This window comes from Sciurus carolinensis, chromosome 7 (assembly GCF_902686445.1).
Source record: "Sciurus carolinensis chromosome 7, mSciCar1.2, whole genome shotgun sequence".
Classification (NCBI taxonomy): Eukaryota; Metazoa; Chordata; class Mammalia; order Rodentia; family Sciuridae; genus Sciurus; species Sciurus carolinensis.
Genome location: NC_062219.1, coordinates 154475453 through 154486928, shown reverse-complemented (window position 1 = coordinate 154486928; position 11476 = coordinate 154475453). Strand labels below are relative to the sequence as shown.

At 42.4% G+C, this 11476-nt stretch overlaps 2 protein-coding genes across 2 annotated transcripts; one reads left to right on the top strand and one right to left on the bottom strand.

The window, feature by feature from the left end:
• Nucleotides 1-2486: 2486 nt before the first annotated feature.
• On the bottom strand, nucleotides 2487-2974 carry LOC124988098 (histone H2A type 1-C). The gene has a single exon (XM_047557282.1). The coding sequence runs from the start codon at nucleotides 2936-2938 to the stop codon at nucleotides 2546-2548; it is 393 nt and encodes a 130-aa protein (XP_047413238.1). The 5' UTR covers nucleotides 2939-2974; the 3' UTR covers nucleotides 2487-2545.
• A 272-nt stretch (nucleotides 2975-3246) lies between these two features.
• Nucleotides 3247-11381, top strand: LOC124988102 (histone H2B type 1-C/E/F/G/I). The gene is made up of 2 exons (XM_047557287.1): nucleotides 3247-3667; nucleotides 11074-11381. The coding sequence occupies exon 1, from the start codon at nucleotides 3278-3280 to the stop codon at nucleotides 3656-3658; it is 381 nt and encodes a 126-aa protein (XP_047413243.1). The 5' UTR covers nucleotides 3247-3277; the 3' UTR covers nucleotides 3659-3667; nucleotides 11074-11381.
• The last annotated feature ends 95 nt before the right edge of the window (nucleotides 11382-11476 follow it).

The following is an 11476-nucleotide window of genomic DNA, read 5'->3' as shown; positions in this document are numbered from 1 at the left end:
CCCAATTTAAACAGTCTTTCCCAGAACCCTTGAGGCATGATAGATAGATACCTGCTCAAGGGCTGAGCTAAGGAGGATTTATTTTCCAGTACAGAATTTCCCTGAGGTAACTAGGGTTTTTAGATGTAAATAATGGCAGCGCAGAGCTAAAGGAAGGAGGTGTGCTGGAGACAGAGGTAGGACAGAGCTGTGACGGACATTATTTACTTGGAGGAGGTTCTTGGCTGTATCTCTTAGGTGAGAGGTGGTCCTCTGGTCCCTTCTGTGTTTCTCTTAAGCTCCTAAAACAAGCTCCCAATGCAAACTGGATTATTAGAAGGGAGACACGTTCTCCTGGTAAGAGAAGATGCTAATGACAGTGTCCATCTAGTGTGTACTTAATGTCTACCCTGGTAATTAACTGACCCTCCAGAACAAAGTGCTTCCTGGCTGCAGCATAGTCACTGAGTCAGGCAGCTCAACCTTCACTTGGTGCCCATTTACCAAGTGCCTATTCATTCCAGATTCTGTGGTGACTAGCTACAAATTAACAGGATGGGGCCCTTGACCTTACTGGAAGTCTTGTTGAAGAAGAGACCATCAAAGTTAACAAAGTTCACAATGTATCACTCAGTATTAAGTAATCCAATACAAAGTGTTGTTATTGGAGCCCACAGGAAAGAATACATATTTCAATCAAATTTCCATTTTAGATTCTATCTCCTTGCCCTACTCAACACAAACTTAGTAAGCTTTGTGTATCCCTTGGAAACCATCTCTGCCAAACCAGGTCCCCTTGTTTCACTTACCACACTCTAAATCAAAAAAGGCACTGGCTTTTTTTTTTTTTTTTTTTAAATGGTGTTTTCATGTGAACACATTGTGAAGATTTATCTGTCTCTTCCTGTAGATTCAGGGAAGTTATCTCTCCTCCACCTGTAAGCTCCTCACAGAGTTTAAGATGCCCTCAGGGACTTTGTAGTATGTGAACACAGTTCACCCATTGTGTGTTGATTTTTCAGTTTCCATTTTTCTGACGAGAATCATTAGAAGTCCAGACCTTGGGATTTAAGGTATTGAAGCTGTGTTCCTTGATTTCTTCAACATTAAATGTATGATAGGGAGAGAAACTTTTCCTAAGGTTTTGGATTAAATGACTTTCTATGCTGGGAGCACACAGAGGTGCCTGGCACACAGCAAATGCCCAAGAGCCAACTCTCCTGACTAGCGCAAGCTGATTTCATTGCTGAGTCACTCCTTCCACAGCAAGGTGAGCATAGACAGGGGAAGAGGTGGAGGCCAAAGGGGTTAAGCACCTAGACCAAGGTCATACACCTAAGAAGTGTGGGAGGTGGATTTAAGTCCAAATGGCTAGTAAATGAATATAGTCCCAAGGCTCATATCAAGTTATTCTAAACTAAGGATGAAAGTTGTCCAATACACAGTAAATGTCAGACTGAAAGAATGTGGACCTCCCTGCAGATCTAGGCCAGGAGCACTCTGAGGCCAGACCTGCTCCAAGTCTGATGGTTCTCAGCCTGGCAGTCATTAGTTTCCATAACTTCCAAAATGCCTCAGAAAATTTAACATCATAAGGCCACTAAGGTGTCCACTTGATTTCCACCACCTGGCCTTCACCAAGCTCTGGGATACTGTACTTTTTTTTTTTTCTTTGAGAGCAGCTTTGGGGAAGAAAGGAGGGAGATAAGGAGAGGATAACACCAGTCTCCAGCATTCAAGTCAGTATCTGGAATCTGGAAAGTAGAAGGCACAGCTGCAGGAACAAGCTTATGCTTGGATGAAACATAATAATAAATTCCACTACACATTGGACTTTAACGGAAAAGGGAACCACTCTCGAAATGCTTCATCGGAGCTCCAGGAGCCTTGAATATGTTGCTCCTATGCTTGGCTAGTCCTGGAGCCCAGGTCTGGGCAAGCCTTGACCCTGCTGGGCTTCCCTGCGCACGCACTCCCATTCAAAGCAAAATTATCATCCTCCCGCAAACTTGAAGAGCCCAAGAACCTAGGAAAGCAGGACCAAGCAGCGGTTCTTGTGGGGAGAGTAGCTTCGTTACACATACTGGAAATTCGAGAGCTTCTTAAAATAGTTACTAAAAGCACTTACTTGCCTATCAGGCTGTTTTAGCTTAGGAGCACAAAACTATTGGTATAGTACACACAATTTATATGACAGGAGGGAGATGTTGTGGTTCTGCTTAAGTATGGCTTCAAGCACCTTCAAGTAGTTAAGGGAATAGGAAGCTTGCAGATCATCTACTTCTCCTCTTAAGATGTTAGGTTCAATTTGTCAGTCACAACATCTTATAAATGGTGTGGTGAGATAAAATATGTCTAAGTACGTACAAACGGTTTTGTTAAATAGTTTTGTTTCCTACCTGTGACCAGTTTTTGCTTTCCCTCCCAAACTAAAAGAAGAATAAGTTTGAGTTACACTAGAGTAGAGTACAACTAGTTATCAGCTCTTTCTTTGAAAAAGTGGGGGGGGCTCTGAAAAGAGCCTTTGGGTTTGATAACGTTTCCGGAAGCTCAGATGTCGGTCAGATCACTTGCCCTTAGCTTTGTGGTGGCTCTCGGTCTTCTTGGGCAGCAGCACGGCCTGGATGTTGGGCAGGACACCGCCCTGCGCGATGGTCACGCGGCCCAGCAGCTTGTTGAGCTCCTCGTCGTTGCGGATGGCCAGCTGCAGGTGGCGCGGGATGATGCGCGTCTTCTTGTTGTCGCGGGCCGCGTTGCCCGCCAGCTCCAGGATCTCCGCGGTCAGGTACTCCAGCACCGCCGCAAGGTAGACCGGCGCGCCGGCCCCGACCCGCTCTGCGTAGTTGCCCTTGCGCAGCAGGCGGTGCACCCGGCCCACCGGGAACTGCAGCCCGGCGCGAGAAGAGCGAGATTTCGCCTTGGCGCGCGCCTTGCCGCCCTGTTTACCACGACCAGACATCGCAAGTCAGCACACTCAAGACACCAACACAACGAAACTAGGTTCTGACAAAAACAAATAGAGCCAGGAAGTATGTAGAACAGGCCTGCTTTTATAGCCATTTCCTGGCTAGTAAATCCGACTCTCTGATTGGCTAGAATAAGCAAGATTTAAGAAACCAATAGAAAAACTGTATTTCCATACCTCATTTGCATAGTTCTGCCCCTGGATGACAACCCTGCCATTTGTCTTCCAATTAGGTAAGACTTGCTCTGCATCCCTCATTAGCATAAATGCCCTATAAATAGCAGAAATCTGCTTCACACTTTCATTATATTTCTGCTGTTTTGAGGCTTTAAAATGCCTGAGCCAGCGAAGTCCGCTCCCGCCCCGAAGAAGGGCTCCAAGAAGGCGGTCACTAAGGCGCAGAAGAAGGATGGCAAGAAGCGCAAGCGCAGCCGCAAGGAGAGCTACTCGGTCTACGTCTACAAGGTGCTGAAGCAAGTACACCCCGACACCGGCATCTCGTCCAAGGCCATGGGCATCATGAACTCGTTTGTCAACGACATCTTCGAGCGCATCGCGGGTGAGGCGTCGCGCCTGGCGCACTACAACAAGCGCTCCACCATCACGTCGCGGGAGATCCAGACAGCCGTGCGCCTGCTGCTGCCCGGGGAGCTGGCCAAGCACGCCGTGTCCGAGGGCACCAAGGCCGTCACCAAGTACACCAGCTCCAAGTGAACTTGCCAAGTAAGCGTTTTTACACCTAACCCCAAAGGCTCTTTTAAGAGCCACCCACATACCCACAAAAAGAGCTCTGGACAACACTAACTTTCGCTGGGGATTAAACAATCTGGCTCAAATCGAAATGGTCAAAGTGGTTTCAAGAGTCCACATTGTCTTTGTAGGGATTAAGGCAGTAAACACTGCTCCTGACACTTAAGTATACCGAGATTTGATTGGTAGACTGGAGCCAATCTTTTGTCTGAATGCTAGTGCTCCACTCTGCCGCCATTGGTCTGGTGTTTTGAGCATTGAAACAAAAGCTACATAGTGGCCACAGGCTGTCTAGATAGAAATTGCAGTTTAGGACAGGCCAGCTCCGAGTGCGGCTGCAGTCAAGTACTAGGGAGAGCGGGAGGGAACGGAGAAGCGAATGGAGTTGGCACAGGCGGGTTCCATTGGGTCTGCCTACCCTTTCCAGAACGGTAGGCTTTTTTATGCGTTGCGAAATTACACCTTCCCTTAAGCATGAGGATCTTTGTAAGTTAGTACAAAGAACAGACTTTTGCATCTTAGAGAAAATATGTGATTGTAGTTACGATGTTACTTAAGCACTCTATGATATCTGCAGTTTTCTGACACCTGGAAGAATGTAATAAGCCAGGGCCATATCAACTTAAGAATTCCCAGTTTTTTCAAAAAGATGTTTTAAAGGTGTTACCTCTTCGACTGTAACAGTTTTAACAGTTTCATTAGTGGTCTTAGTTAAACAGGGTATAAGAAAATGCAAAACTTTTAAATAATGAAAAATTTAATAGTTGGTAAATATATTTATAGGGAAAATCGCATTTCTAATCAAAATTACCTTATGAATAAACTCAAGCTTAATTTGGTGTAAGATGGTTATTTTTAACAGCATAATATAAAAATAACGTTCAGTTAGTGCACAGAAGCTTAGGGTTTATTTTGTTAACATAATTAATGTGAATTTACTCATTTTTTTCCCCACTTGGTTTATTGGTTAAATGAGTAAATATTTTATTTATAATTTTTGAATTAAAACATGCACTGGACTAAATTAAATCACAATGTCCATTTTAAAGGAGATTGATTTTTAGAAAGTTAGAAATTAGAAGGACTCACTATGTCAGTTTAAAAGGTGAATTTACATTCTATGATAACTTTAAGAACTTAGATGAATATTGAATAAATTACTACCTGAGTTTTGCATCCTTACAATTTCTAACTTTGAGAACACATAATACAATTTGCTGAAAAGTTTACTCAATGTAGTCTGCTATTTTTACACAGTTTATATTACCATTGATCAACAGGTTTAAGAACTATGGTTGCCTTAGGAGAATTAAGAATTATGTTTGCCTTTGTCACTTTGGATTTGTAAAAGGATGGCTATGTGACCTAGTGTGTGGGCCCTGAGAACCTGAGAACCAGGTGCGTTTTGGGTGACTGCCTGTCAGTTCTTCACCTGTGAACACAATTTGCCTGCTCTGCTGAAGGGCTGTGGTTAATACAAAGGGCTCTGATGCAACCAGGTTCTATAGCTGCAGAAGAAACAAATATGCATACTAGATAATGACGCTTTAGTTTGTTTATTTTTAAGAAAGTTGGTACTGTTTTGTAGTGTAATAAATTCAATTTAATATATATCATCACTCTAAAATAAGACTGCAAGCTTTTTTTTTATATACCCATTATTTATGTTGCATCCTAATATAGTCAGTTTTCTCTGATAACTTTATTTTTACCTACCCTAAATTCAAAGTAATAAAACGGTTAAAATACCTAGTACACCAAAATAACAACAACAACAAAACAAAACTATTTCTGGATCTTCCATAAGAGCCATTGAGCAATGAGCATTTTTTTTTTTTTTTCTCCACACCATAAGGAAAAGTGGAATGCTAAAATAATTAGTTTAATGTGAGAGTTTTCAGAGAATACCTAATTATAATTGATTATAAAAATTGCTTTGAATGTCCTTCTCGGAGGGTAGTAGTGTAGCTCAGTGTATAGTGTTTGCCTAGTAGAGAGCTTGGGGTTCCATCCCCAACAATGGGAAAAAAAAAAGTCCTTCTTGATCAATGCAAGAACAGACTATTCACAATGAGCTCTTGAAAATAATGCCCTAGCACAATATCCTATTTTTAGACAATCTTCAGGTTTTTTCTCTCCTGTATTATGTAATTTTTTTGTTTTAACTTTGCTGGTTGAAAACAGCCTATTGTTTGATATAACTTGCACACAACTAAAGGTGTGCTAATAATTAACTAGATGTCCTTGAGTTAATTGTTTGACAAAGTCAACCAAGTTGAGACTGTAGGATGCTTACGATTACCTACTTAAAAAGACAGGTGAGAATTAAATGAAATGAAAATAACACTTATTCCAGAAATGGTATGCCAATAAAATGACTACAGAACATTATTCCATTATTAAAAAAAGTAAAAGCCTCTGGAGACAATCTCCAAGTTTGACTCGGCCCATTCTTTGTTAGCACTGAGACTTTGAAGAAGGAAGTCATTTAATCTCTCTGTGGCTTAGTGTGTTCATCTGTGTCCTAAAGAGGAAGGTAATAGATCTACCTCCAGAAGATTCTAAAGATTAAAGATCTTTATTGCATACAAAGTTATGTATCTGCAATCGTTACAAATTTTATTTTTAACCATCTTTTTACTAAAAGGACTTTAGGCAGTTTATGATTGGAGATCTTGGTAGGAGTTAGTCTATCATGAATGTGAAGAATTTTACAAATTATTTGCTACAAAAATGTCAACTAATTGCATTGTGTTTTCCCAATAGGTTTAAAAGAAAGTGTATTTTCCCAGAGTATATATAATTATCTCTTGAGACATATTTCTAAGCATATAAAAACAACAATCGTCTTGAATCTTCCTGATTTGGAAGGGGTATAGATTTGCCACTTTATCAAACAATCCCAGTAATCTTCAATTAAAAAGGCATTAAAATTAGTTTTTCTCAAACTTTATCTTGCATAATACTGGATGACCAGGTATAAAATTAAGTTGGGCAGAGTACACAGCTGTCTGTGTGTGACCTTTCCTGCAAGACATTCTGAGCTTTGACTAAATTCTTTGAATTTATCATTTAGCTTGGCATGTCCTCAAGTCCTGTGGGTTGATTATAAATTTTAAAAAGGAAGTGAATCTGGAGAAAGGTCCTTTCTTGCTACTTCTCACCTCAGAAGGTAGGAAGAACGAAAATTGAACTGTGGCTGAATCATTTAAACACTCAGGGTGGCCTTGTCATCCAATGAGCTATTTGCAGAATAATCCACAGAAAAATCTGACTTTATCTCACTGTTGATGTTAGTGCCCTTGGTTAGATCTCCCTGCTGCTGGCTCAAAGGGACAAAGTAGCAGAGATGATAGACTTATCTCATTTTGAGGAAATAACCCTACCTGGGAGGCAACCCTGAGGCAAAATCTTGACCTCATCATTTGCAAACCTAGGCTAATCATCTGGCCATTCAGTTTCTCCAACAGTTAAAGAATTGGGTCCAAGAGCAATAAGCATAAACATTTATAATGTCTTTCTCCTCTAATCACCTTTCTTTCTTTATTCTTGGCCTTAATTTTTCTTTCAGGTTTTTTAAAATCTATTATATGCTCAAATTCAGCAATAGAACAAAATAGAAAATACTGAAAATTTTAATTTTCAATAAATTTTCAGTTCTATTGTTAAACATTCTTAAACAATGGAGGTAATGGGCCTTGGGTACTAGATTTTAAAGAAACATTTGGAATTTAGTGCACTGAATTAAATATATTTTTAGAAATTAAAAAATATATAAAGTAAAAAAATTAATAATTGTACAGAAATGATGCGGGGTCTGAGATTCTGCATGGAGGAAACTTTCTAGCCTCAGATGGAATCAAAGATGCCTGTGCCCAGAAAGCAGCAGGGCCAGGCCTTTGCAGCATGCTTGAAGAGTGTGCTCAGGAATCCAGACTCTTGAGAGGCAGAGACAGAACTTGGCCCCATAGATCCTGAAGGCAGAGGGAATTTCAGTCAACTGGAAGTGAGGAGAAGGGGTGAGGCGCCTCCCACCTGCTTGACTGTGAGTTGGGACCTCAGAGGTGTCCTGCTACTGGCTTGAAAGAGCTTTTGTTGCCTTCAGGATCCTCAAACACCTGAGAAACAAGACTTGGCAGGCTCTGCCCCTACCTCTTCCCTGGGACCTCTCCTGCTCTCCTGCTCCCTATGCTGGAGCCAAATATGCACGCCCACATCCGCTTTTCCTGGTTTCCTTTTTTGAGCTTTCTCCCTCCCTTTCTGCAGTCATCTGCTTGGCCACTGCCTTCCCTGCAAGTGTCTCTGACCACCACCTCCCTACCCTGGTAGCATCTCTCTCTCCCACTGCTCTGTGCAACTTTTGCACAATTTTCACCTAAATGCCAAGACTTGTGAATTCTGATTTTATTACCACAATATCCTTAGGGTCTGTCCCTGAGTGTGGTAAACAGCAGATGCACAAAAACAATGGAATTAATTTATTCAATATATTTTTGAACAATGATTATCTCTCAAGCACTGTTTGACATGTGTGCATATGCCAGTGAACAAAGTCAAAATCACTGCCCTCAGGAAACTAGGACTCTAGTGGAGTAAGGCAGAAAAACATAGTAAGTCAAATATGTGGTCTACTAGAAATTGAGTGTCATGGAGGAAAAAAAAGAAAATCCAACAAGGAGCAGGGTTGGGGGTGAGGACTGTAGGGGTGGGGTAATCCACTGTTTAACCAAGGGAACAAGTACTGAGCACAGACCTTGATGCCTGGGTCTAAACAGAGCCAGCTAACATTCCAGAAGCTTTGCAGAGCTTGAGGTTTGCAGGGGGATAGCATTTGTTTATCATTACAGAGGAGAGCAGATATGGCATTAGGGTCTAGGTGTGCCAGGTGTCCGTGCTAGTGCAAAAGGCAATGTTGAGTTTGCTTCCACAGATAAACCACAGATCAAAGCAAGGTAAGCTATACTTGCTGTTGTATTAAATAGACCCTTGAAACTTAGTGGTTAAACACCACGGAAGCGCATTATTCCATTATATGATGTCCCACAGTGGTGAGGGGTGGAGCTCCTCCCTCAATCTTCTCCCATTGCATCCCTTGGGGCATCCTTTGGTCTCAGAGATCTCTGCTGGAGACTAAGAATCAGGCCAGCAGACGGAAGAAAGAAAAATGCCTCTGTGAGAGAGATTGTCATGACCTGGCCTAGGAGTGGCACCTGTCATTCCTGTCCATCTTGCTTGGCCAGACTCAGTCTCGACCCCACCTCCCTGCCAGGGAAACAAGAAAATTCAGACTTCAGATTGGCTGTGAGTCCATGCAGAGAAACAAGCAGAATGTAGTGGAGGAAGAGCAAGCAGAGTCTGTCATCATGTCCAGTTCTTTGTTCTCCCTGTTCTATCCCTTTCCTCTTCCTCTTCCTTTTCTGTTTCTATTAAAAGGCCTCATAATGGCTTCTCCTGAGGCAGTGACGACATCCAGCACAGACTGAGTATAGCTCAAGTTTTGGGATGATCCAAGAAGGGGCTTCTTCCAATTGTCCCTTGTCCTGAAGGACCCGCGTCTGGTTCTCTCGGTCCTTCACCTGCTAAGGAGTCACCTCCAGGCCCGTCTCCTTGGGAAAGGACAGAGTTGCTGCCCTTATTGGACTTACATCTCAGCTGGGGAAGACAGTCAGCAATAGTTACCTGGAGTGATTGCATAGGATGCAAGAAAGGGATGCCTTTCAGGGGAAGGGAAATGTGGGACAGGGAAAGGGGGGCCAGGCAAGGTCACAGGTCTGATAATGCCCTTATTAACATCAATGCAAATGTCTAATGGCCCCCAGTAGTTAACAGTGTTGTAGTACTTGGTGTGTGTCGGGCACTGTTCTCAGTGTCTTATTGTATCAATTCAGTTCATCTTCAGGCAACACAATGTTAGCAAGAGAGCATAAGGAAGGCCCAAGGGCTCAACCAGCCATGAGAAAAGAGGAGGAATAAAGCCTTCTTGGTTCTGTCTCTGAACTGTTCAGAGGACCATTTCCATGCCTCCACTGAAGGTGTGAGACTGGAAGGGTGTGTGTCAGGGGGTGTGAGCACAGGGAGGGAGAGCTGTGCCTCCCTCCCAGCACAGTCCTTAAATCAGGCGCCCTTTCTAAGGTGTTAGGAGAACCTGTGTGGTATTTGTTAAGACTGGAAGTGAGACCGTGTCTATCAAATGCACTATGGTGACATCAGAGTTCACCCCTGGAATTAAGAGAGATCGCCGAGGGTTGTGGTACCCTTTACCAGCCAGAGAGAGGTTTGCTCCATTCATGTCCACCCTCACTACCACAGGCTCTGCTTCCAGCCAGATCTTTGTTCAAAACTATCTAAATGTGACTGGCTACTTTTTCATTAGTATATGCAAAAGATGTAACAAAAGTTTCTGTCTTTCCAAAGTGAAGTGATGACCTGGGTACAGTATGAGTCAAGTTACAAGCAATCAGGTTATATGAATGTGGGACACTTGTCACAGAAACCTACATCTCCCTGCCAGACTACTGTGTCAGCCCTCAGGAATTACTGGGAGCTTCTCTTATGCAATCCCTGCATGCATTACGCTGCTCTGGGTTTGGACACCCAGAGAACATAAAATGAGATCTGCCTTATTTTCTCGTAAAGAGAAGAAGGAAAATATGTTATATAACACAACAAGAAACACTAAGCATTTATTTGGGAACTTTCCACTGGATATATTTTTCTTTTGACTATACATATTTGAAAGGAAGATGGAAGTGGGGGACATGGGAGTGACTTCCTCTGACAGGTGCTCATATGAATGAGTACTTGAGAGAAGGAGGCTTCTGCACACTCTTAGCAGCTCCCCATGTGGAAGCCCCCGCATGGACTCCCACTGTCCTCACTTGAGGGCTTTCTGCATGCACTTGGCCAAGCTGATGTACCCACTGAGACCATCCCCACCCCAGGCTCATGTCACTAAGTCTCATTTTGAAAACCCCTAGTTCCTTATTTCACCTGAAAAATTCCTATCCTTCAAGTCTCTAATCAAATAGAAGTTCCAGGTCATTGACTTGGCCACATTCTTCATTCAAGTGCAGACTAGAGTGCTGCAGAGTACAGGCTTACTGCAGAGGTCCACCATCCTACAGCTGTGCTGCGCAGACTCAGCCTCCCTGTGTCTTACTGTCCTCGTCTCTGAGCAGGAAGAGTGACAGTAGGTAATCTCATAAGGCTGTGGCAATGACCAAATGCACTGGCATCCAGGAAGTGCTTTAAACTGTGCCTGGCACAGAGAAGGCATCCGGTGAATGCCAGTTGCCAAATCATCACTGTTCTCAGAGTCAAGTACAATAACAGATGTCTGAGGCACAGCACTGAACCAGCCAATTTCTTTCTTTTCACAGGAGGAACAACCAGCCACTAGACATCTCTCCACCCTGCTGGACACTGTTTCATCTCACAAAACAATGAAAATGAGTGACACTGGGAAAAGAAAAATGAAGGGACCTTTAACAGTCAAGGAAGGATGGATAAGCTCCTGGCTGCCGCACTAGGTTTTTGTTTTTGTTTTTCCCCTGAGTATAAGAGTGTTAAATATTCATGTAGAAATTTGTGAAAAGAGAAACATTAAAAAAAAAAAAAACTAGTATCTCCTATTCATTATATATAATGTGAGATAGCAATCTATAGGAATATGAATATGTACACACAATAAATTACATATAGAGCAAATTTTATACATTATTGATATATAATTTTTTAGATAACTGGTTAGAAACACAATTTTTATGAATGTATAATCTATGG

Bases quoted from the DNA above. Each gene is read 5' to 3' on its own strand.
- LOC124988102 (XM_047557287.1), top strand. From the start codon at position 3,278: ATGCCTGAGCCAGCGAAGTCCGCTCCCGCCCCGAAGAAGGGCTCCAAG.
- LOC124988098 (XM_047557282.1), bottom strand. From the start codon at position 2,938: ATGTCTGGTCGTGGTAAACAGGGCGGCAAGGCGCGCGCCAAGGCGAAA.